Raw genomic sequence first — 26452 nt, forward strand, 5'->3', positions numbered from 1 at the left:
AATTTATGTTAAAGAGTGTTCTTCCTATGTTTTCTTCTAGGAGTTTTATGGTTTCTGGCCTTACATTTAGGTCTTTAATCCATTTTGAATTTATTTTCGTATATGGTGTGAAAAAAATGTTCTAATTTCATTCTTTTACATGTAGCTGTCCAGCTTTTCCAGTACCACTTATTGAAGAGACTGCCTTTTCCCCATTGTATATTCGTGCCTCTTTTTTGTAAATTAATTGACCATAGTGTGTGCATTTATTTCTGGGTTCTATATTCAGTTCCATTGATCTATGTGTCTGTTTTTGTACCATTACCATACTGTTTTTATTACTGTATCTTTGTAATATAGTCTGAAGTCAGGGAGCATGATACCTTCAGCTCTGTTCTTTCTCTCAAGATTGTTTTGGCTATTCGGGTCTTTTGTGTTTCCGTACAAATTTCCATGCAACAAATAATTTTATTTCTTCTAGTCCTGTGAATAATGCCATTGGTATTTTGATAGTGATTGCATTGAGTCTAGAGATTGCCTTGGTCATTTTAACAATATTAATTCTTCTAACCCATGAACATGGCGTGTCTTTCCATCTGTTTGTGTCATCTTCAGTTTCCTTCATCAGTTCTGAGTATATGTCTTTTACCTCCTTAGTTAGATTTATTCCGAGGTATTTTATTCTTTTTGATGTGATTTTAAATGGAATTGTTTTAATTTCTCCTTCTGATAGTTCATTGTTAGTGTATAGAAGTGCAACAGATTTCTGTATATTAATTTTGTATCCTGCAACTTTACTGAATTCATGGATGAGCTCTAGTAGTTTCTTGGTAGTGTGTTTAGGATGTTCTATGTATGGTATAATGTCATCTGCAAACAGTGACGACAGTTTTCCTTCTCCTTTTCTGATTTGGATAGCTCTTATTTCTTTCTTGTCTGGTAGCTGTGGCTAGAACTTCCCATACTATGTTGCATAAAAGTGGGCATCCTTGTCTTGTTCCTAATCTTAGAGGAAATGCCTTCAGTTTTTCACCATTGAGTATGATGTTAGCTGTAGACTTGTTATATATGGCGTTTATTATGTTGAGGTATGTTCCCTCTATATTCACTTTGTGGAGAGTCTCTGTAGAAGGATGTTGTTGACTTTTGTCAAAAGCCTTTTCTGCATCTATTGAGACGATCATATAATTTTTTATTCTTTAATTTGTTAATGTGGTATATCACGCAGATTGATTGGTGAATACTGAACCATCCTTGCAGCCCTGGAATAAATCCCACTTGATCACGGTACATGATATTTTTAATGTATTGTTGGATTCAGTTTGCTAATATTTTGTTGAGGATTTTTGCATCTATGTTCATCAGTAATGCTGGCCTGTAATTTTCTTTATTTGTGATATCTTTGTCAAGTACTCTTTAAGGGCAAGTAGAGATGTATAAAATACAAGATCTCTATTCAAAAATGAAACCAATAAGTATCTATCCAAAACTGAAATAAAGGGTTTGGAGATGTAAGAAATATATTTCAGTGACTGAAAATCCACTTATTTGGGAAACTTCCTCAGAAAATCCTAGAAATTTGAAAGAAGTGTTGAATTTTAAATCAGATAACTTGAGTTCAAATCAGAGCTTTCCTGCTAGCCAGCCATGTACCTTGGATACACCATTTACCTTTCATGAACCTTGTTTTCCTCAACAGTAAAACAGGAATAGCATCACTTGCCTTTTCAATCTCATGGGAATATTCTGAAAATAGACCAAACTGATATGTTTGAAAGTACTTTGTAAGCTGTAGAACATCATGGAAAGGTATAAGTGAGGTCTGTAGGCCACAGACCTACAGGTGTTGCCTGCTGGTAGACAATGACTCAAGATGCGGCAGAAGAAGGAGATGGATTCCCAGTTATTGCTAAAAAAAAATACACACACGCACACACAGAATACACATATCTGCGTATATGTGTGTTTATTTAGAAAATGTGCCCCTAAACCTCTCAAGACTTCCCTTTCACCAGGTAAAGAAGGGAACTGTAACTAACTTGAATACCTCATAAACTAAGAACTTCCATACAGACTAATGAAATTTTGAGTGCTTACTATTTTTAATATTAATTTTAAATTAAGATTAATCTTAATTTTTTCTAATTTAAAATGAATAATTACCTTTAAAAATTTGAACACTGCGGAAATATTTGACTTAGAAAGTGAATACCTTCTGAAACCCCAAATACCCTCCACTCCATCTCTTATTAGCAGTTAGATTATGTTCTTTCAGAATTTTTTCTGTGTTAGTTCTTTCAGTCCTGCAGGCATTCAACAGAGAATTCCTGAAATAGTCCTTTGTTATAAAGGATAAACCTTTAGGGGTGGAAATACATTTTCTATCCTAAAAACTTGCCATTCTGTCTCCTCTTCTCCGTTCTTACTGTTTTGGCCTCAGGCATGTCCTCATCAGTTCTTTACCTAGACTATTGCAATAAACAGCTTTTGTAACTAGCTGTCCCACTTACAGTTGCCCTCTCTTCAAATCCATATTCCACACAGCTGTTAACATAATCGAACTAAACGAAACTCTTGCGTGTCCCTGCCCTTTACCTGAGTTACACTTTGCCCCCGAGTCCAGCCTTGACTCCTTTGTGTGACCCACAGGACCTCTGTCGTCAGGCCCTGGCTGTTTGCCCAGGCCTCTCCCACCCCACGCTGCTGTGACGCTGAATAGCTTGTCGCTCCTGAACATGAAGCCCTGTTTCACCATCTGTGACTGTGTACCAGCTGCTCCCATTTCCTGGCATGCCCTGCTTTATCTTCTCCTGGTGAAACTGTCTTTGTCCTTCAGGGCTCTTCAGAGGCTTCACTTCTCTTCCGTGGAGACTTCCTACCTCATTCCCCTTTCTCTAGCTATCCTCTGCCCTGACAAAGCAAATCACAACCTTTCCATGTGACCACTGTACCGCCTTCCCATTGCTGTAAGTACTGCACTCTAGGTAATTGCTTTTTTACTTGCTGTCTCCTAATTAATCTGGAAGGTCCTATTCACCTTTGTGTCCCAGTTCCTCTTGGTATACAATGGGTGTATACCAAATATTTATTGAGCTAAATTGGGAAGGGGACCTTTATGGGGCAGGAAAACCTCTGTTGAAAGCATGCCACATGGAGGACTGTCTACTCCAACTGCTGTTGGGGCAGACCCGGTGTCAGAGGACCACAGAGGTGCCTCGTTTTATTTGGGGTACAAGAAGAATACAAGAGACAAGGGCCTCAGCCTTACTTAGAAGACTGTTCTCAAATATGAATCTTACCAGGGAAAAGCCTTTTACGTGCATTTATAGCCAACACTCAGGCTTTCAGAGACAGGCTTCCAGGTCACAGGAAGTTCCCCAGGGGATGCCAAAGAGAATCTCATTCAGACTTGTTGAAAGTTTGCTTTCGATAACTATGTCAGCCTCACATCCATGTAAAAGTCCCAGGCTACACTTGTGGATGGAAATGTTTACACCAACTGTGCACCACACGTGCAAACAGCATGGCACATGGGGAGGCAGAGGTCAACAAGCTCATTTTTACGTGGGAAATTCTGGGTGGCAACCCAGTGGGGCCGCCTTACAGAGTGGTATAGGCAAAAGAGGGCCTGGAAGCCAAAGACCCAAATAGAAAGTCAGGCTCTGCTTTTCCTGGCTGTGTGATGGACATATTAATTCCTCCTACTCTTGGTTCCTACATCTGTATAAATGGTTGGATAAGATTTTTTCCCTCGTTGAATCATCATGAAGAATAAATGATGATCCTTTTGAAAGTGCTTTTTAATTTCTAAAATGCTTTAAAAATATTCCTTTTTCCCTTTCTCGAACTGATGCTCTTGGAGCTAATCTGTATAGCGCTTCATAGTCACAGGTTGGTGTGTATGCATGCATGTGTGTGCGTGTGTGCCTGTGTGTCCGGGACGAGCAAGGCATCTGTCCTTCCTTTCATTAGTCTCCTTTGGGCCCCAGAGTAAAATGTACACTGGCGTGAGGATTTCATGGCATGGCTGAGCCTTGCCTTTCCCCTCTCTACCTCTCTTCCTCATGATGAGGGAGGAAAAAAGCAAATATCAATCCCCTGGAGTTAATTCATCCATGTGAGAGTCAAGGGAATACAGAATGCTCGTTCTCAAGCCAAGTGTGTTAGGTTACACATCAAGTAGATGTGTGCTTTATCTGTGTCTAAACCTTACCCTGTGTAGTAAGGGAGAACTCTGAATCGGGACTGAGATTAAATCTTATTAGAGCAATGGGATTAGGGTTACTACTGAGTTACTTGAGGAGCCAGAATAGGCAACAACATCAGAGTGATAGAGATAGAAGATAGAGCCATGCTGCAGTGCAGTGGAATGGACCAAATACTGGGTGGAGAGTTAGGAGACCAGTCCTTACGGGCCCTGCCTTAGTCTCCAGGCCTGGCTTGCCTGCAGCTCTAGCTGTGTTGCCCTGAGCAGGTGATTTCTCCTCTCTGGACATCAGGAGTCACAGCTGTAAAATGAGCCAGTTGAACCCGGTGATATCTACATTTCCTTCCAGTTCTGATGGAGAAGGAAGGGAATCAACACTTGTTGAATGTCTTGCATGCACCCGACACAGTCCGCGCTAAGCTACCTTGAAGAGTCTATGATTCTATCACACATGGTAGTCAGGTTTATGTAGAAGAACTATGGAATCAAATAGATGTGGATTGACATCCCAGATCTATTATTTACCAGCAGTGTAACTTTCAGCCAGTTTCTTAACTTTTCCAAGCCTCAGTCTTTTCATCTGCAAAATGGGTCTAATGACACAATAAACACATTTGTAGGCTCACAAGTCAATGCTCACTCTCTCTTCTATACATTCCAAATTTCTTAAGTAGGTTCCATCTCATCTATTTTCCTCCTTTTGTGGAGGCATAATCTAGGCCTACATGGATGAGTGCAGTAAATAAATATTAGATCATGCAGGTTTTTAGAGGCAGGGACAGAGCCCGAAGTCCGGTCTCCTGGTTGATTCTGAGCCTTGTACTTGTTTCCTGGATGTCTTTTTCTTTTTTTTTTTCCATTCCCTGCTCTAAAAAGGATTACAGAGTCTTCCCATGATAGGCAACCCAATGTATGCAAAAGAACCCAGTGTGATGACAGCCAGCACTCACACACAAGATGATTCCCAAGAAGAGCCACTGGCAAACAGTTCTCAGAGTCTGATTCTGAGACCGTGCTCAGCATTTCTTACCCCACCCCACCTCCTGCCATTCCACTTCTTGCGGGGCAGAGCAGCCATCTATGTGGGCGAATCAACAGTTCTGTGTGGCGCTCCTTCCCAGCCAAAGAACCAGAGAAGGTAGCTCTGTGCTCTTGTCCAACAGGTAGGAAACCAGGAAAACCAGAAGACTCTGACTCAAGACAGATCAGGGTTGGGAATTCCCTGGCTGTCCAGTGGTTAGGACTCGGTGCTTTCACAGCTGGGGCCCGGGGTTCAATCCCTGGTCAGGGAAGTAAGATCCTGCAAGCTGCGTGGCGTGGCCAAAAAAAAAAAGATCTGGGTCAAAAAAGAGAACTTGCATCAATCCAGCTCCTCACTGGAAGCAGACGCTGCTGGCATCTCCCAAGGGCTGGGAAGTGGTACAATGGTTAAAGTTGTTCAAGTCCTGGGCACCAAAAATATCTGAGAGGATGTGTCCTCAAAGAGAACACAGCTCCTTCCTAGAGTTTTAAAACTTGAATGCACGGACCTATATGCCAGAGGGAGAAGAAAATGTTTATGGGCTTAAAATGACGGGGTTTTTTCAGATATGTGTCAGCACTAGCAGTGCTGTGCCCTAAGAACTGAAGCCAAAGCATTAAACAACATGACTGATAAGCTTTTTGCCTTTCCAGAGGAGGTACAAGCAGGAAAAACAAGGATGCCTCTTTGGAAAGCTTCTTTTCGGGAGGGAACAACTCTAAGTGGCTCCAGCCTCCTAAGAAACCGTATGTTTATTAAAGGGCCCCATGTCTCCTCACTTCCATCACTCTTTTGTCTAGAAGTTCGATGCTTTCCAGAAGATCCCAATGTGCATGGGCAAAGGTGTGCCTAGGCTGGTCTGTCGTAGGTCTGACTAGAGACCAGGGACTGGATGAGGCCATCTCCCCAGGTAATTCAGGGTAGCATCCAAAGAGGCAGGAGCCTTGGACTCATAGGGAGCGGCCAGGAGCCATGGAGAAAGGAGAGTCCCCCAAGCAAAAATACAGGCAGCATCTCTTAGGGGGCTCTCAGCCTTGTTCATCTGAGATAAGTTACCAGCCTGCCCTACTCTACCGCTTGGAATATATTTTTAGGATCTTTTCATGAGCAAAACGTTTGTCAACCCTTTTATAGATCAGTTACGAAACAGAAACTCTTCCTCACTGCTAGGGAGACGTATAGAAGGGGGGAAGAAAGAAAAAAAATCTTGCCTGTAATTGAAGGCAGGTTGGGAGATGTTCACGCTTTGAAATTCTCCTTCTTGTGAAATGTTTATGAAACACTTTCCACAAACGAGTTATGCAACTGGCACTACAGCTTTGATCATTTTCATCACCAGTGATATATTCATTAATGTTGAGTTGTTTCCCCCCCAAGAGAGAGCCACGTGAAATGTCCCGGGGAGGGGGCTAAGGCTAAGTACTCCAGCCCCATTGCATGACCCCAAACAGATGGTTAATAAGGAGGTCCAAGTGTAGGTCTGGGCCAGAACATCACCTATGGTCTGTTCTCTCTCCCATCCCTGAGATGTTTGTAGTATTGTTTTGTAGATAGAGTGCCTGGGGAGGGTCAGAGGACCATTGTCTTGTAGCGTTTAGCCAGTGTCTTGTCGTGTAACTTTACACGCATCTCTGAAGCACTCCTGGTCTTTGTGAGATGGGAAGATAAACACTCATCCCCACACTTCCTGGCTGGGCGGTGAAGCCAAGTAAGGAATGTATGAAGGGTTTCCAGTTCCTCAGAAGGGGCTCTCTCTTCCCAGAATGAGGCTATTTCTTTCTAAAGCAGGTGATGTCGGGGAGTTCGCTGGGATTAGAAAAGATAATCACCCACGATACCTTTCTACCTCCCTGGTCACTGCCCAAGACTCAGTGTAACACCTTTGCACAGCTCAGTGGGTGGAGAAGATCCTGAACTAACAAGCCATGTCTAACATCTGGACAGGATGACCGATGGCTGTGACCAGGCAGAGGCCTCTGTGGTGGCCCACATCCCCAGGGATTAGTCCATCCCAAACAGGGCCTGGAGAAATATTTCACTTGCGTGAGAAGAAGCTCCAAAGGGACCCTGGAGACAATCTTCACGGTTCCAGACAGGCTGTGGGTTTGGTTGGGTTTTCACAAGTACGGGGGAAATTGGGTCTTCATCCAATTTGCCTCCGGTTCTCACGTTAGAAGTCAATGAGATCCAACAGAAGTCTGTCTCGTTTTCCCAATCCACGGCCAACACCCAGTTGCCTGGAAAGGCTCCAAACTTTTCCATTCGACAGCTGTGAAAGGGCTTTTTGGATTTGGAAGGGACTTGATTTCTTATTGTCTTAGCTAGCCCCTGAACTCTCAGAGAATCGTCGGAGAAGTGTGCCGGGGTCGGGAGGGCAGGCAGAGTTGCCGCTGTATCTTCTTCTCCTCCTGGTACAGCTCTACTCTTTCTGAGACCCACCGACCAAAGTGGACATTTTAGAATTTGTCACAGGAGAAGTGGTCTGCTTTACTGCCTTTCAGATTGGTTTGTTTAGGATTGTCTCCTTTGGGGTTTACCGTCAGCAGCTCACACACAAGGGGTAATGAATTATGAAAAATGAAAGAGTAAGAGGTTAATAAAGAAAGAACTGAGAAGAGGAACACACAGAGTTGTCAAAACGCCCCAGGCTAACACCCAGAGGGATTTATTTTTGCTATCAGACGCTTCATTTTCAGAAGTGGGAGGTCGGCAGTGCCCCTAAAAGAGTTTGGAGGGCAATTGATCCAGGAAGCGGATGAAAGAGTGAGTTTTCTTTCATGATGGTGCTGGTTTCTGAAATTAAGTGTTGCAGGAAGACCTGGCACTGATTCTAACAGATAGCACCCAGGTTGGAGGCAAAGCACATGTTTTCAAGCTGTGTCATAGCTGCACCCCCTTATCTCCCCGTTGCGCATAATGAGTCTATAAAGGAACCCTGCCACTTGCCTCTGAGCTGGAGCCACGCCAAGCTGCCTGCGGTGGTTCCACCAGTGTGCTTTGAGCTCCAATTTTCCATGTTCTCCCTCCGTCCCCCTCCATCCTGCCTCACCTATCCCCACTCGGGATGAGGGACGTCCAGGAGAAGGAGGGGGTTGCAGAAGGGAGATGTGGGGAAGGGAGGCTTCCCTTAAGTAAAATCTCCCCTCTGAGCAAAGCTTAAGATTGGTGGTGGTTTGAAATAAGTAGTTTACCATCTATTTTGAGCTTTTTAAAACCTGCTAACAAATGTTTCCCCGGAATCTAGGATGTGAAAACTCTAATTTCTGGGGGAAGAACTAGGACAGCAAGCTTCTTAGATGGAGATACCAAGTGTGGGTGGGGAGAGCTGAAGGGCACTGGGGGTAGGGATGGCGGCTGTCCTGGGGATCACTCCTGGGGGGCAATGCCTTTGGAGTTTTCCTGATGTCTAACTCTCTGCCCCCATTGTGCTACTTCCTGACACTCTCCCTTCCTCTTCTTTGCTTCCAAGACTCCAGAATAGCCTCCTTAGGTGAGAGAAGAGAGGAGTGATTTGTAAAGACTGTCCCTAAAAGAAGCATCCTCTTACCAATTTGGGCGCAACTAGGACTTCCTAGTGCTGTTTAGATCTGCTTTATCTAAGAACACTACAGCAACGTGGACTAGCCAGATTCTGCCAAATACACCACGGAATTGGAATTTTATAATTCCATTCTAGGACTGAAAGAAAAATGATGTAGAATCATACAACTGATGGGGAAACCAAGTCTCATAGATATGAAATGATTGCTCAAGGTTTATCGTCAGTTAGAGTCAGAGTTAGGACTGGAAACAAGTTCTAGCTCCCTGTTTGATGTCTTTCTCGCTGTATCCCGCTGAAGGATGGAGAGGTGGATTCTGATTATGTCTTTTATTCAGTTAGCATGCATTCAGTTCCCACTATGTACAAGGCACCATATTTAGGATGTGAGCTCCCTCCTCAGTCTCTGTCACTCAACAAGGTCTTCCTAACTCTCCAACCAAAGGGAACTCTTGGTTGAGTAATCCAGAGCACCATTCTTCCACAGCGATTAAACACAAGTAGAGCCGTTAGTCTGAACCTTTACCTTGGGTTAAACTAATACAGAAAAGGTTCCAGGATGTCAGTGATATTCCCTGTATAGACCATGAAAATGCTTTAAGCCAGGGTCGCTATGGCCAGGAGGTTCCATCAGAGGGTCGCCCAATGCCTTTTATAAGGTATGGTCTAGATCCCAAGCTCCCTGCCATATTATATGAATCCAAAGTCACTTGCATACTCCCTACCCAACGCCCCCATCCCCACGATGGACTTCCTGAAACGCTGCAAGAGGGTACAGTAAGCCCCCTACATACAAATGAGTTCCATTCTGAGAGCGTATTCTTAAGTCCAATTTGTTCACAAGTCCAACCAAGAGAGCCTAGGTGCCCAACTAACACAATCGGCTATATAGTACTGTACTGTAATAGGTTTATAATACTTTTCACACAAATAATACATAACAAACAAACACAAAAAATAAAGCAAACATTTTTAATCTTACAGTACAGTACCTTGAAAAGTACAGTAGTACAGTACAACCGCTGGCATACAGGGGCTAGCATCAAGTGAACAGACAAGAAGAGTTACTGACTGGAGGAGGGAGAGGAGGTGGGAGACGGTAGAGCTGACGGATCGTCAGCAATAAGAGACGGAGGACAAGCTGCAATGTCACTCACACCTGACAGTGATGGCACAGGTTCTGGTTCCTTGCTGGAACCAGATGCATGTTCGCATCTCTGAAAGTCTGCAACTTGAAGGTTCGTATGTAGGGGACTTACCGTAGTTGTTCTCAGGGTGGGAAGAGGGGTGGGCACAAGTAGTGCTTCCTGCCCTGCCCGAAGGGTGGTGGAGGCTGGAGAGAGTTTGCACACCACCACAGTCCCCTCAGGCTGCAACTACAGCAGTGATTGTGAAGGAGACATGTCCCCGCCTGTAGGGAGACAGGCAAGGACTGTCACCTAAGCCACATGGGTGAAGAGGCCAGCTGCAAAGGTAGCTCAGCACGCAGAGGGCAGACAAGTGTGGAAAACAAGGGGGGGACGGAGGGGAAACTGGCTCCCAGACATTGGGATTTCGTGGACCAGGAAAATAAAAAAACATAATATAAAGGAGATTGGTCAAGGGTTGCCAATTTTTTTTTTTTAATTTGTGAAAGTGGGGAGTTTTTAAAATACCATTTAGGATCACCATCATTTCCTAAAAGAAATTCTAACATACCACCCCCCCAAGAAAAAAGAACATCACCTTGGAATCTAAAAGAAATGTCTAAAGTCACTACAAAAATTCCTCGTCTTTTGGCGTTTCAGTGAGGAAGAGCATATATTGCACTATGTACCAGCACATGCCCCGGAATGGTGTTCGGGAACGATCAATCCAGGTGGATTCCGCATCTTGAGGATGGTTACTCCAGAGAGACTCTCACCTCTGTCCCTTACCAGCTGCCCTGGCCCGAAGGGCTCACGCAGGCAGGAAAGTCAAGCTGCAGCCCAGTAGACGCTGAGCTAGTTCTTTGACTCTCCAGGCTTGTCACTTATCTCCTGCCTCGGTCTTCTCTAAGTTTCTACTTCTGTCTGCCTGGGGAGGCCCAGAACTGATGCTGTCCCCGCTGCCTCCACTTACAGATTAAAACCGAGGACCTCAGTGACTCCCTGCAGCAGACCCTCTCTCATCGGCCATGCCACCTGAGTCAAGGACCTGCCATGATACCTGGAAACCAAATGTCTGGGGTAAATGGCAGCCCGAGTCGGGAAGCCCTGATCCTCTCAGAGGGCCAGTGAGTTTAAGTCAAGCCTCCTGCAAAATGCTTCACCTCTAGATCTGGCTCTCAGTGAATGCAGATTGGGCTAAAAAAAATGCCCTGCAGGGAAACTTGGAGGCCTGCATTGGGAGGGGGGCTGGGTTACAGAAAAATCCTCTGAAAGATGCAGCCTGGCTAGTTATGGGAAGAAGGAGGTCTCCACCTCTCCGGAAGAAAAAGCAGTCAATCTTGCCAAAACAATGGAGCTAACCCCTACAATGGGGTTAGCTAGCCCCTAACAATGGGGCTGGGGTCTGCCAGCCGTATTCAGGGGAGCCCCATGATGACAGCTGCTGCTGTGGTTACAGAGCATCTCCGTCCCCAGTAAGCCCATTCTCCTCCCCCAAGGTTTTGTCATACTAGAAGGAATAAAGAGGCACCTGAAATAGTAACGACAAATGTCTGAGAAGGCGGGTGTCCACGCGGCAAGCCCCTTTCTCGATCTGGATTCCCAGGGGAGGAAAGAGCCGACCCTTCCCTGGAAATATTTAAGACTAGAGCGTGCATTTATTCCTTCACTTCTTTATTCAACAAGGGTTTACCAAGTCTTTCCTTTGTGCACAGACCTAAGCTCAGTCCTGTGGGGTCACAGAACCCTGGGGGTCTAGGTCACAGAGGACTCCCAGATCCCCCAGGTATTGGGAAGTAGTATTTCCCTTTGGGGGGCTATTGGGAGGAACCCAGGGGACATGGACTTTCTGTTTAATCAAAGTGGTTTTATTAAGAACGAATAACGTGCCTCTTCCTCCAGGAAAGGTTCAGGACCAGGAAATGGCCAAGACAAAAGCGGCTTTTAGCACATCAAGTGGCATGAGATTTTTTTTAAAAAAATTAGAAAGTTGGGATTGCATGTCATTTCTAGGATAAACCTCTGAGAGATGGGTGATACCCACAGTCTGTGCCCTTGGGGCGTTACCAGTCTAGCTGGGAGACCTTTCTGATACACAAAAAAGTTAAATAACAAGGCAAGGTTTAAGCAAGGCACAGCTCCGCTGAGTGCAGGAGGTGTAACAACACCATCATTAATGGGGTAGCTGCTCTGTGTCAGACACAGGGATACAGAGGCATAGGGCAAGGTCCCTACGGAGACCCACAGGACAGATGGGCGGTGGGCAGATGGAGCCCACACTTGCAGCTTGTAAATTCTGTGATGCCTGTATCTCCCTGCACAGGACATGGCTTCCCTCCACCCGCTCCAGCAGCTTGTGCTGGTTCCCGGACACCTACAGTCTGTCTCCCAGTTCCTGCTATCTCAGTCCCAGTCTGGGCAGCAAGGTGAGAAACCCTGGGGGCTTCTACCTAGATGAGTGTGCTAAGGATCTGCTTCTGCCTGCTGGGACCCAAGTGTGGGGCGTGGCTGACTGGCTCACCCTCTAGTATTAAGAGCGGCTTGTCCACCTCAGGGCCCGAGGAAGCGACCTGGCGTGGCCCTCCAGGTTGAGTCTCCTTTTCTGCTTCCCCCTCCCATCGTCCTCAATTTCATGGCCAGTTGAGACCGAAGGCGCAAGGGTGGCAGGAGCTGGGGCAGAACAAGGAAGGAGGAGCTCCTTGGGAATCGCAATCCAGATAAGTCCCGGGTCCTTGGAAATCTCCCCAGGTTGTGGTCGTGGACTCAGACTTCCACCCTTGGGAGGCTGGAATTCCATTTGGGTAGAGCGGCAGTGCCGCCCACAGGCTGTGGAGAGCGTTTTCAGGTTTTCTTTGGCAGGGAAGTTACTCACAGGCAACTTCTGCTTGGCCAAGAACAAACAGATTAGAATATTCACAATAATAGCTAACATTTCTTGAGCATGATATGCCAGGAGCTCTGCGGAGTGATTTTCCTGACATCTTTCAAAATAACCTTGTGTTATGTCACCGGTGACCTACTAGAAAGTTCCATAAAAGTCTGTCGGAAACCCACGTTCTTGGCATTGCACTGTACTGCCTCTCCCTCTCCCATCTCCACCAACTAGGGCTGAAAGTGATGAAGTATAAGCTTCCCTCCATTGTACAAATCCCGAGGAGAGGCTTTGGAAACCCAGAACCCAAAGAAAACGTAACTCTGCCTTCTGTCCTTAGCACCTGCCCAAGTTAGAGTTATCCTTAGTTACCAAGTCATCTCAGAGTGTTATTATGATGATGAATGAGAACATATGTGAACCTGTGAGTATTTATCTTAGCTAAACAGTACATATCATACTTCTGGAATAGGAAAGGGAAGGTAACAGTTCACTCTGTTTCTTTTTGAAAGGCGGTGTTGTGAAACTGGCTCAGGCATATAACCAATGAGGTCAGTGTACGACACAGGGGGAAAGAAACAGTTTGGTATTTGGAATCAGAAAAACTCACTGGTTAAAAAAAAGTCCCCTGCTAGCTGTGTCTCCTTGAGAAACTTACCTAACCTCTCTGAGGTTCCATTTTCTCCTCCCTAAAACTGGAATCATAGTAAAACTCCGCCTCACAAGCTTATTGAGAGTTATTTGAAATAATGCATGTGAGAAGGCTTTGTACATTTCAAAAGGCAACGTAAGTGTCAGATTACTATTAGCACTCAAGCTTCCGACTCCCAGTCCAGGGCTCCTTACAAGAGCTTTTTTGCCTATGTATTTTAATAACGAAAAATTAAGCCCTGGTTGTTTTAGACTGAGGGGCAAAACGGTCAGCATCAGTAGATCTACACATCAGTGACCCAGAACAGCTTAGGGACAACAGAGAGCCCAAAGTTCTGCTGTGTGATGAGTGCTTGGGGTGACCTGCCTCATCGTGTGCTTCGGTAATTTGATGGCCCCATTCCCACAGTGAGAGTGAGAGTGCCCGGCTGTGGCTCTTCTTAGAGGGAGGCCACTGTCACGACCACCATCCAGGCAGAGCCCTTCATGGGCAGTTTTCCTGGAGAAAGCGATCCTCAGGCCGTGCAATGAGCAGGTAGAGTCCATACCACCAGGTAGAGTTGCCCCCTGCTCTTCCCTTCTCTCTCAGCCTTTCCTCCCAAGTGTTCAATGTCTGGGTCCTGCCGAGAGCCTCTGCCAATTGGCTGCTGCCCTTTGGAGCTGTATGGTGCCATTCCCTTGATCCGGCATCTTTGCAGATCAGGCTAGGCCTTTGTAGCCATCCCAGGTGCTTCTGCAGGCAAAACGGAAACCCTCAGCTCCAGCTTGAATTCTTAGTAGTCATCCCCACATCTCCTTCCCCCGTGGGTTTCTCCAGGCCTGGTTCTCAAATCCCAGAGCAGGTTGCCTTGACCCTCCTCAGCCTTTGCACCACTCCAGATAGGCGGGCAGGCAGAAGGACTGGTTTGGGGACTGCTGTTTACATCTGTGTATCCCTGTGTCTGATTCGCCTCCACCTGTGTGTGGCAATCCTGACAGTGCCCATGGGGGCCTCTCCACAAGGCTGGAGGCGGGGTGGATGGACATGATTAGGTAGTGGGGCGGGGACAGTTATCATGGTTCCAAAGCTGTAGAGCATATCTTTTCAGCTGGCCTGGATTTGATTCGTTTGCTCCTTTGTTCCTCCCCTTTCACCCAGGTCTGCAGTCAAATCTTCTCTCCTTTCCACAGCAGCAAAGCTCTCTCCTCCTCCCACAGACGGGGCTTGGCCTGGCGTCCCAGGTAAACACCCACGTTCTTCCTGTCCCAGCTCCTGACAGAGTTAAGCTCCTAGGCTTCCCCCACCCACTATACGGTACACTTACCCCTCTGGGAAGAGGGAATCGCGAGGGATTATCCCAGTCGGCACGGGGACAAATTCAAGCCACAGCCAGAGGAAATGAGGGACCCAGTATCACTGGTGGAGCCAGAATTAGAAGCCAGAGATTTCAGCGCCTGGGCTAGCCTGCTCTGTGTGCAGGCATTCCACTCCCGCCCCAGTCAGGCCCTGGCATCACTCCTCTGAGAACCTGGGATCAGCCAACTTTCCAGGGACGCCAAGGTGACTGCCAGCCCTGCCCAGGTGCTCGCAAGCGCCAAGGGGGAGACCAGAAGCCCAGAGACCTGATGTTCTGAGAGCACCAAGCCAGGGCCTCTCATCTCTGGGCCTCTCTTAAGAACTGCTCTTCTAGACTGCTTCCTGGAGGGGACAAAGCGAGGGTCAGGAGGACGGAGGCCTGCGAGAGGGCCCTTTGCAGAGCTGCCGTGGTGTCACACAGCACCTGTTTTCCAGGGAGAAAAAAGGCACCTCTTCCTCTGGCCAGACGCGGCCTCACGCCAGGGAGTGTGGCTTGGCGAGGGCAACAGGAGCTACACTGGAGCTGCCACTCCTCCCCTTATCTGGGTGACCCGGTGCAGTTAACGCCTGCACGCTGCATGAGGCGCCTCTGCAGAGACGGACGTGTGGAATAGTTGGGAATGACTGCAGAGACCCTAATGTCCCTTCTCGGGGCTAAGATCCCCGTGGATCGATCACTCAGGGCCCTGGCTTTACAGGGCTAGAGTCCAGTGGAGGCCCCTGGAAGGGGGTGGGTGCCCCCTAGTGGCTAGTAGAAATGGGGACACCAAGAGTCCTGAGCTCTTGGACCTTCTCCTGACTGCTCTCCGAATCGCATCATCACAGACTTAGATCTGGAAGAGATCTGAGAGAGGGTTCAAGATCACCTCTCATGTCTTATAACACGAGAGCCGGGTGAGACCAGAAGCAGAGAGACTGTTTGGAAGGTTATTAAGATCATCCTGGAGCAGCGGCAAAGGGACTGGCTTTGGGTGGTGGCAATAAGGGTAGAGAGGAGGGGCTGACAGGGGATGTTGGGGAAGTTGACTCAGTGCAATTCGGCCGCTGATCGGATGTGAAGGGAGTAGGGGGAAGGTCTAGCAGAGAGCTCAAGACATGTTTGTGGGATGAAAGAACAAATGAGTTCATGAAAGGAAGCCTGAGAGAGGACCGAGGCCTTGTCCTGAGGGTCTGGTCCACGCCACCTTCTCTCCCACGGAACAGGATCAAAGCTTAATGGTTTCAAATCATTCTGTTCTAAAAGACCCTCCCTCGGGGGAAAAGAGTCCTTAACTTCTCTCTGGTCATCACAAGGCTGCCCGTCTGAATGGGAAGCCTGAATATCTTGGCAGAAAGGAGTAAAGTTAACCCCAGTCTCGGAAAAGAGTAAACTGGAAAGGAGTGAGAAGAGGGTGGACTTAGGCCATGCCATCCACATCGGTAGCAGCCCCTGCCCTGGACACAAGCCCATTAGGACCCCAAGCCTGATGGGTTTCTGCTTCTTCTCTGTGGACGGGTTGGATTTATTCCTGACCCCAAATGGGCACAGCATGGATTCTAGGTATAAGGGTCTGTTCTCCTATGAAAATAAACTAAAGAAAGAATATCTCCTGACAACGCCAAATGATATCAAGGTGCACTTAGACAGCACTGGAATACCTCTGATTAAAAAAAAACAAAAAACAAAATACTCTCCGGAAAGAAGATGATTGTTTAGAAAATAAAATGGCAGTCATAAGAGTTTGGAATTTTGTGGAAATTCCATTAATGCAGTGAATTTCAGATGCCCTCTGTTATCTTCAGTTAATGCCTGTTGAACACCTCAGTTACTTTGCTTTGTGGAAAAGAACAGGCAAGGCAAACAAACTTTTCCTTGTCCCGTTCTGAGATCTGTTTCAGGGATCTTTGTAAACGAGTCTGCTAGCTCCTTTTATGGTAGAAAACTGAAAGGAGGAAGTTACCTACTCAGACTCAAATAGTGAGTCATAGACTAAAACCCAGAAAGGCCACCTCCCTGTCCCGCACTCCTACTGTTTCTACCCCAGCTACTGCAGCTATCTGCCAGTCCCTTCATGGAGACGCCAATTTCCACTTGCACACCATCGAAATCATAGGAATCCAATCTGTCATCCTCTAAGTGGGCCTATTCGTACAAAGTATCAGGAAATGCGTTTGATCTGTTGACTGTTTGTGCGTTGGCTTGGTGTGTGTCTGTTCTTAGGCAGTTGGGTGCCCTGGGGTGCCAGGATCCTCTTTAGAACCGCATCTGGAAGCATCCCAGCATCTCCCAGTCCCCAAGCATCTCCCCAGCTCTGGAGGAGCCGATGAGCCCAGTGACCTGGAGGAGCTGGAGAAGTTTGCCAAGACCTTCAAGCAGAGGCGCATTAAGCTGGGCTTCACACAGGTTCGGTTTGGGGCAAGGAGGTGGAAGAACTTGGGTCGAGTGAGTAGAGACTGGGGTTCCCAAGTGGAGGTTTTAAGAGCTCATTGTGTTTGGAGCAAACCCACCGTGTTCCTGCGTCCCCTGAGAATGGGGCACAGTTGCCGTTGGTAGGGAAAATGGGAACACCACTGGTGGAGGGGAGAGGAATGAGAGCCAGGCAAGGAGCTAGGCCCGAGGGCACAGCGCTCTCAGAGTCCAGGGAGAGAAATAACCAAGTCTCCATCTTGGAGGGAAGAAACTGGAAGGGAGCCACGGTGAGCAAAGGTTCGCTGGGTGTGGATAGGCGCTAGGATGGTGAGGGATGTGGACAAAGGAGAGAAGGGGCCTACCTCTCAAAGTTCTTCCCTCTCCATCCCCGCGTGCAGGGAGACGTGGGTCTGGCGATGGGAAAGCTGTATGGCAACGACTTCAGCCAGACAACCATCTCCAGATTTGAGGCTCTAAATCTGAGCTTCAAGAACATGTGCAAGCTCAAGCCACTGCTGGAGAAGTGGCTGAATGATGCAGGTAGGCCTCAGGGACACGAGGATGGATGGAGCCTTAGAAGGTCTGCAGGGAAGGGGGTGGTGACTGGTCCGTGTTGGGGCTTGCTTGCTTTCTTTCTTTCTTTTTTAAACAACATTTTAAAATTATTATTCATTTATTTTTGGCTGCGCTGGGTCTTAGTTGCAGCATGCGGGATATATTTTTTTAGTTGCAACATGGACCCTTAGTTGCGGCATGCGAGCTTCTTACTTGCAGCACGCAGACTTTTAGTCGCGGCATGCATGCGGGATCTAGTTCCCCGACCAGGGATGGAACCCGGGCCCCGTGCACTGGGAGCGTGGAGTCTTACCCACTGGACCACCGGGGAAGTCCTCTGTGTTGGGGCTTTTGGCAGTCAATACATAGCACCCTTTCCTCTCCTCCTGAGTCTGGAACCAATTGAGAAATAAGACACAGGAGACAGCCAAGTAGAGATGAAAATGTCAGCTTCACTACTGATAAAGCGCATGGAAGACATAGCTTTAGGTCTGTGGCCATGAAGACTTGCCCCATTTTATTCCCTACCCCAGACACACCCAGCCTAGACCATAGGACAGCTCGCCAGAGACAAAGGTCGGGTCTGCAGAGCAAACGCACTTACCCAGAATGCTGTCTGGACTAGGTCTAGGTCAGGGGGTTAGGGAAGTAGGTTCTCTAGGGTCTCATGGCTGGGAGGAGGAGGCAGTAGGCACAACGCAAGATCTTCACCTGGCGAATTCTTGAGTAGGTTTTCAGAGGGAAGGGAGTTACTCCAAGCTAGACTGGTTGGGAAAGGCTTACAGCAGGAGTGGGGCTTGCAGGAGGATTCAGTCAGGCGTGGGGGGCCAGGAGGTCCGGGTTGTAGGCCAAGGGCAAAACCTTTGCAATAATAATGGAAGAGTTTGGTGTCGTGGCATAGCATGGGACAGGGTTTCTCAACCAAGGCACTAGCAACAGCTTGGGCCAGATACTGATCTGTGGCAGAGGCGGTCCTATGAACTGTAGGCTATTCAGCGGCATCCCTGGTCTCTACACACTAGATGCCAGGAGCACCTGCCCCCTGTTGACAGGTGTAAAAATGTCTCCAGATACTGCCGAATGTCCCCTGGGGGAGTGAGGGTGGTACGGAATCTCGCCCCAGGTTGAGAACCACTGGTCTAGGAGCAGAGCCAGTGTCAGGGCTGGGCTCTCGTCTGTAGTTAATGTGGGTCAGTGGTTACTATGGAGAGAGAGGAAGGCGGGGTATGGGCAGCCAAGGGTGTGACCCTCTCGGAAGTTGCTCCACGTGGAAACAAGGGAGGGGGTGAGGAAGCTCCCCAGCCCACCTCGCCCCACCCCCACCCGTGGAAGGCTGATCCTTCGGCGGTTTCACTGGAGCGCCGAAGTGGAAGAGGTGATCAGAAGGTCTCATCTTCGGGAAGAGATCTTGCGGATCATTTCTTGTGCGATTCCCTGGCTGCGCCTGAATCCTTCCTAAGGGACATCCCCGCCGACCCCTCATACAGCCTCAACCCCAACACTCACACTGAAAAGGAAGTGGCTTCCACACCAACATTCCGCCACCAAGTGCCACTGCCTTTAGCTCAAAACACCAGTCCTCATTTTCCTCGGGATTCACATCCAGGCCTACTTATAAAAGACAGGCTCATGGGCGTCACTCGTAGGAGCTCTGCCTGCCCCCACTCACACCCACACGTGCCGCGGATGTCTGGATGTCCCCGAACCACGACCGCAAACGCTGGAGGCACGGCAGTGAGAGGCATAGAGGACCTTTTGCCCAGAGCAACGAGGGGAAGCAGGATTCTTGGTCTGTCTGGTTCCCCTGTGTCGGGGAGGGGGCTGCAGAACCTGCCGGGAAGGGTCATTGGACCCCAAGTCCATCAAGCCAGAGCCTGAACCAGCTGCTTTCCCTTCCCTGAGCCTCCTCTGCTCTCCCCTCCCCACAGAATCCTCTCCATCAGACCCCTCCGTGAGCACCCCCAGCTCTTACCCCACCCTCAGTGAAGTGTTCGGGAGGAAGAGGAAGAAGCGGACCAGCATCGAGACCAGCATCCGCCTGACTCTGGAGAAGAGATTTCAAGATGTGAGCGGGCCCTTTGGGTGGCGACGGGTGGGCCGACTTGCACAGGGGTTGAGCAGACGCACACAAGCCCCCCAGCGCCACCCCTGAGCCCCCATACACCTGCCTTGGGAAAGGGTCGGGACACAGAGACACGCTCCCTTTCCGGGTGCCCCGGTGTTTGAATGAGAGGCTGGGTTCCAGAAACTTCCTCCCCCACTGACCCTTCTCGCCCTGACCTCTGTTTGGTGCCCATTGTCCCTCGAGCCGGGAGATTTAAAGACAGGGGTATAGAATCCCAGAGGAGAGTGTATCTCTGTATCCAGTTGAGATAAAGGGAGCAAAGCCAGGGCATTGTACATAAATTCTTTATTTTCTTTGCATTGTTCTGTATTTTTCAAATTATATATATAATAAATGCTCGTTGTAAACAATTTGGAAAATGCAGGGAGGCAGGAAAAAATTCCACCACCCAATGCCATCTAAATGCATGTCCTTCTATTTCTCTCTTCTACGTATATTTCAATATTTGTAGTCATATTACGTAGACACCTTTTTAAACTTGCAGCAAAAGTATATTCTTGAGCCAATATGTGGACACTAATAATACCAGTTATGTGCCCCGGGGGAGCTGGGGAAGAGAAGAGGGATAAACAGGTGTGGTCTAAACAGCCTCTAATCAGGACCCCTTAGGTACCAGCCTCCAGAGCTTCCATCCACACCACACGGTCCCTAAAGGGCTCGCCTGTGGCCTAGTTCCACCTTGCAGGCCCCAGACCTCCAGGACTCCTGTCTCTCCAGCAGACTCTCCAGCACATATGACTCAGGACTTGATGGCTGCATCCTGCTGGCAGGATGACAAGACCTGGCTTTTCCTTCTGATTAAGTTTCTGAGAGCAGCAAGAGTAAGGGAGGGTGCAGAAGAGAGAGAAGGGAGCTAAGATCAAAGACTGGGTGGGGGTGGGAGGGGTCAGAACAAAGGAGTGATGGATATGTATTGGAATGTGTGTGTGTGTGTGTGTGTGTGTGTGTATTTATTTATTTATATACACACATGTCTCCTTTATAGTCTTGATGGGTCCTCATGTTTTAACTTTATCATTTCCTATTTTGAGGTAGGCAGCAAGAAATGACGCAAGAGAAGGGTATCAGATTCTGAGGAAAGAACAGAAGGGAGCGTGTGTTCTGGGGATTCTGCCTGCCCTACCTAACTCATCAGTGGGCTCCTCTTTTCAGAACTTCTGAAGAAGGAGCGAGAGAAGAGCCTCCACCCTGTGTCAGGCCCTGTGCTTGGCAGTTTATACACATTTTCTCATTTAATCTTCATAATCATCCTATACGGTAGGCATTATTTCTCTCATTTCATAGATGATAAGACTGAGGCTCAGAGAGGTTCAGAAAGTTTCCTAAGGCCACAGAGTAAGTGCTCAAGCCACTATTCCATCGTAGGTCCGATTCTAAAGCTTTTGCTCCATCTATTGTTCTATCCTGCTTCTTCGGAACATCTGTTCCCCACACACAATTCTTGATCCTATTCCCTTCTCCTCCTGACTACTCTATCCCTTTGGTTTCTGTAGAACCCCAAACCCAGCTCAGAGGAGATCTCCATGATCGCAGAGCAGTTGTCCATGGAGAAGGAGGTGGTGAGGGTCTGGTTCTGCAACCGCCGTCAAAAGGAGAAGCGAATCAACTGCCCTGTGGCCACACCCATCAAATCACCCACGTACAGTTCCCGGCTGGTGAGTGGCCAGGAGCCAAGCTGCCCGCCAAGCGCTGGGGGAGATGAAGCCTGGAGGGCAAAGAGTCCTCCCCGTCCTAAAGAAGACGGGGGTTGGGGAGCAAGGAATAACTATATAAACAAAGAGAGGCTGTATACAAAATATATATAATATAAAGAAGAATAAAGAAGGATAAGGAGATAGAAAGTGATTACGGGGAGATGCTTTTATAGTAGAGGGGTAAGAAAAGACCTCTCTGATAGGGTGACATTTGAGCAGGGATCTAAGTATTGAAAGGGAACGAAATATCTGAGGGATAGAGTGTTCCAGGTAGAGAAACCAGAAAATGAGAAGACCTGACATGTTTGAGGAACAGCAAGGAAGCCAGTGTCGCCAGGGCAGGGTGAGGAAGGAGGTGAGAAGTGGGAGGTGAAGTCTGAGAAGTAACGGGGAAGTAACAGGAAGCCATTCACCGCGGTCTCGGAGGCCATCAAAAGGACCTTAGCTTTTAGTTTGAGTGAAATAAGAAGACACTGGAGAACTGACATGGGCTGCTATGTGGAGATTAATTTGTGTAGAGGCAGGATACCAGCCTGAGAATTACAACAATCAGGCTGAGAGTGGTGGAGGCTTGGGCTAGGGTGGAGATCATGGTGGTGAGGAGACGTGGCTGGATTCTGAATGTATTTCAACCATGAGCTAACAAGATGAGCTGTTAGCTCAGATATGGAGTGTGAGAAATGAGGCCAGGATGAGCAGCTGGTTGGAAGGTGCTGCCATTTTGGGAGATGATGGAGACTGCAGGAGGAACAGGTTTGAGGGGGAAAAAAGACTAAGTATTCAGAGCTGGTCCTATTAAGTTAGACTTACCTCCTAGGCATCCAAGAGGAAGGGTCATGCAGACAGTTATATCTGTGATTCTGGGGTTCAAGGGGAGAAGTCAGGGCTGGCAATAAGTTGAAGTTCAGGCAGAATGGGAAGTTTGGAGGATACGCAATGTCTTCTCCATCTAGGAGAGAGATGGTGCCTGGAGGGTGCGGGGGGGAAGGTTCTTCTTCAACCCTAGGGATGGTGATGGTTGAAGGTTAAGGGAATTGGGGATAATGGTGTTGTCCTCTGTCTTTTAGTACTCAAGGATGGGTGAAATTCAGCCTCGTTCTGGGTGGGACATAGCGACTTCATAAAACTATACTATTGTTTATTCTTTCACCAAACATTTAGAGACTATCTACTATGTTTTGGTCCTTGTGCTGAGTGCTGGGAACGCACAAAGAAGTAATATTTGTTCCCTGTCCCAGAGGACCTCACTGCCTAGCAGAGGAGACAGACAAATAAACAAATGATAAACAACACGATGATTTCTCTTGGAGAACTTAGGAGTAGCAGCCTACAAAGCCTTGGGAGGTGGTGGTTAGGGAAGGCTTCCCCAAGGAGATAATTAATACCTGAGCTGAGTCTAAAAAGACAAGGAGGAGTGAAGAGGCAAATAAGTGAGGGGTGGAATTCCCCCAGGGGGATAGTATGAGAACAGTGGTATGGAGGAGGGAGAAGAGAGCACATGCACAGAATGGCCGGTGGTTCCACGTGGAGGAATGTTGAAAGATGAGGCTGGATAGATCAGCAAGGGCCAGACACAAGGGGCTCTGAGCGAGGCTAAGGAACTTGAAGCCCTGGGGAGTTGCCGAAGGACGTGAAGGAGGGCATTAGTGTGATCTGATTGCTTTTTAGAGCGATCACTTTGACTGTAGTTATAAAGGGTGGTTTGAGAGGCATCACATTTGGTTTCAGAGAGACCAGTTAGATGTGACTGCAGTTATCCAGCAGTGACTTTATAAGGGCTGAAGCAAACCCATGTGGTAAGAATGAAGGGGATGGGAGAGATTCAGGAGATAATTAGAAGGTAGAATTATTAGGTCTTGGTTAATAAATTGAAAACTGGGTGGGGCAGGGAGAGCGAGAAAGGAAAGAGAATACTCTGAGATGACTCTCAGCATTCAGGCTGGGCTGATTGGGTAGAAGCTGGTGCTGTAGACGGAACAATGAAACACAGGGGGAGGAGCTGGCTTAGGAGCAGGAAAAAATGATGATTTCAATTCTTTACATCATTATGATATACAGAGAGGCCTGTGGGACACCCAAGTGGGAGTGCCCCGGGCACTTGGAATAATGGGTCTGGGGGTCAGGAGGAAAGGCTAAGGTAGAGAAATGGGCTGGGAGTCATAAGCACACAGGTGGTAGTTGGAATCCTGGGTAAGGAGGAGCTCACCTGTGGAGTTTGTACAGAGGAAGCAAAGAGGAAAGTTGAGGTTTCAACCCTGGGGAACACTAGCTTTTGAGGGATGGGCAAAGGGAGAGCACCAAGGAAAGAAACTGAGAAGGAGGAACCAGAAAATGCAAAAAACTGCAATGAAGTAGATGGAGGGGTGATGCAGATGCGAAGAGCCCTGCAAGAGTGCTTTGGGAACACAGATAAAAGACCCCCAAATCAGAATGGGGTGTGGGAGGGCTAACCCCCTGATTTGTTTGGAGAAGAGATTAGGAGTTAGCAAAAAGAACAGCATAGCTGGCAGAAGGAACAGTGTGTGAGAGGCATGGAATTATAAAACAACGTGATGCATTTGGGGAATCACAAGCCTTTTGGTCTGGCTGGAGCTAAGGGTTTAGGACTAAGATAGAGAGGTTGATGAGAGCTAGATCATGGTGGGTCGTGGATTCTAAATTACTCTCAAAGATATGAAGAACCGTTGACAGTTTTAGGTTGGGGACAATGTGATATTCATTCACCATTCCTGTCTTAAATACTTACTGAGCACCCACCATCTGTTTGGCACTGGGATATGGTGGTGCACAGGATACTTATTGGTGATCTCTGCTGAGAGTCTAGCAAGGAAAACAGACATTAAACAAATGCAATTTGTGATGAAGCCTCCAGGTAAGATGTGTGGGTATCTGAGGGACCTAACCTAGTCCAGATGTCAGGGGCTTCTCGAGGAATGATGCTTAAATTGACAGCAGAAGAAAGAGTAGACTTGAATGGGGAAAAGGTCTGAGTTGCAGTGGGAGACAGGATGGAAGGGTGGAGATAGTGTCAGGAAGGACACTCTATGCAGAGGAAACAGTGTGTACAAATGTTCTGAGGCTGGGGTGGGTGGGGAGAGGAAGAAAGAAGGTTGGAATGGAACCCGAGGAGTGACAGAGAGTGTGTGAAAGAGGAAGCTGGAGTGGTAGGCGGTGGCTAAATCATGTAGGGCGTTGTAGACCATGTTAAGGAACCTGAACCATGTCATAAGAGAGTCAGAATCTTTAAAGATGGGGCTTTGTTTAGAATAGATGGGAGGCAGTTATCACTTTGGTTCAATCCCAGCCTGGGACACCAACGTGGAGGAAAGTGGTGGGAGGCATGGAGGTGCCGTAAAGGAGTGTCATGGGTTCTCATCGTGCATTCAACACATATTTACTTAACATCCGCAAAGTTCCAGGCACTGCAGTAGACACTGAGGACACAGCAGGGGACCACGCAGGCATCATCCTGCCCTCATGAATTCCCCAGCCTAGTGGGGGAGAAAGATGTTAAATAAATAATCACATTAATACTTGTGGCATCCTGAAGGAAGACTAGAGAAAATGTTCTAATCCTGTCTTCTCCTCAGGTCTCATTGGGACACTGTCCGTGGGACTAAGACATAGTTCCTTCTGCTTCTGATGTGAAATGATCGCTAAGATACACAGTTAAGGGGAAAAAAAAGAATGAGACAGAGAGAGAAGGAAGGAAAAGAAAAAGGCAAAATATATTTCAGACCAGTGTGCACAGAATGCTTCCATTTATATACAAAATGTTAAAGGAACCACATCTATGTCTGCTTGCATATGTATAGTCCATCTCCGGAAGGAAGCAGAAGAAGCTGGTCGCAGTGACTAAATCATTATTTATTTAAAAACAACAACAAATGTCTGGGGGTGTGGCAGCAGGGAGGGGCGGAGGAGAAGAGAGAGGGAGATTATCAATAACATCTCTTACCTCTTACCACGCTGCTCCACACCTGTCTCCACCCTTGGTGGGCCCCAGCCGACTGAGGACGCTCCTTGTAAAAGGGCAGGTAAATGAAAGCAGCAGAACCATTGCTGATTAATTAGGAAATGAGTACATGCTGCATCCTGTCGGGATGGGATGTTCCAAACTGGGGAGGGGAGGATGGCCAATCCCAGCTCCCTGAGCAGAACTTCCTTGCAAGGTCCTTTGTAAAGGTCGATCTGAGCGTCCCAGGTCAGCATGAGAAGAATAAGGGGGAGGAAAAGTATGCAGGGTTCAGCTCAAATGAAGAAATAAACAGTTTCTAGCTGGAAACACACGACAGTTGACAGCTTCCTGCTGGAAGGAAGGGAGCTAACAGCCGTGCGCTGTTTGCCAGGCATTGAGTTGGAAGCTTTACGGACATTATCTCATTAAATCTTAATTAAAAGAAAATATGAGGGAGGTATTACTGCTCTTTTACGGATGAGCAAACCAAATCTCAGTGGGGTTAAGTGACTTGCCCAAATCACACAGACAGTGGTGGAGCCAGGGCTCCCCCCCAGATCTGTTGGGCCACAGTGTCTATTCCTTTTATTATATCTTGTTCCAGGTTGTGCCAGGATAGTAATACTGAGGGAGGGGATTCCTGAACTGTGTGGGAGGTTAAGCCAAGTCATCTTAGGTCCCTTCCAAACTCAGAGCTGATGATGCTGTGAGGTACCCAGGGCACGATGAAAGGCTTCAGAGACCGCAGTTCATCTCGTCCAGTTACCTCGGCAGAGTGAATGGTCTACTCACGCGTCAAGATGGGAAGCCTGAAACAGGGTGGTGAGGGCTGGGTGCTCTGCTGCCCTGAGCAAGTGCAGGGGTCTTTTAAGAAAGAAGATGAGGGACTTCCCTGGTCCTCCAGAGGATAAGACTCCACACTCCCGATGCAGGGGGCCCAGGGTTCGATCCCTGGTCGGGGAACTAGATCCCACACGCATGCCGCAACTAAGAAGTCCGC

At 47.8% G+C, this 26452-nt stretch overlaps 1 protein-coding gene across 15 annotated transcripts in view; it reads left to right on the forward strand.

The window, feature by feature from the left end:
• POU2F3 (POU class 2 homeobox 3) overlaps nt 1-26452 on the forward strand; it is an 83529-nt gene that overhangs the window by 50067 nt on the left and 7010 nt on the right. For 6 of the 15 annotated variants that reach the window (XM_033407306.2, XM_012537067.3, XM_033407318.2 and 3 more), the window contains 7 exons: nt 10848-10952; nt 12196-12298; nt 14534-14616; nt 16932-17114; nt 17519-17660; nt 19604-19740; nt 21294-21455. In XM_033407306.2, coding sequence (XP_033263197.1) covers nt 10848-10952; nt 12196-12298; nt 14534-14616; nt 16932-17114; nt 17519-17660; nt 19604-19740; nt 21294-21455 — 915 coding nt within the window. The other 9 variants (XM_049713296.1, XM_049713294.1, XM_033407312.2 and 6 more) reach the window with 6 other exon arrangements.

This window comes from Orcinus orca, chromosome 8 (genome assembly GCF_937001465.1).
Source record: "Orcinus orca chromosome 8, mOrcOrc1.1, whole genome shotgun sequence".
NCBI classification, from domain to species: domain Eukaryota; kingdom Metazoa; phylum Chordata; class Mammalia; order Artiodactyla; family Delphinidae; genus Orcinus; species Orcinus orca.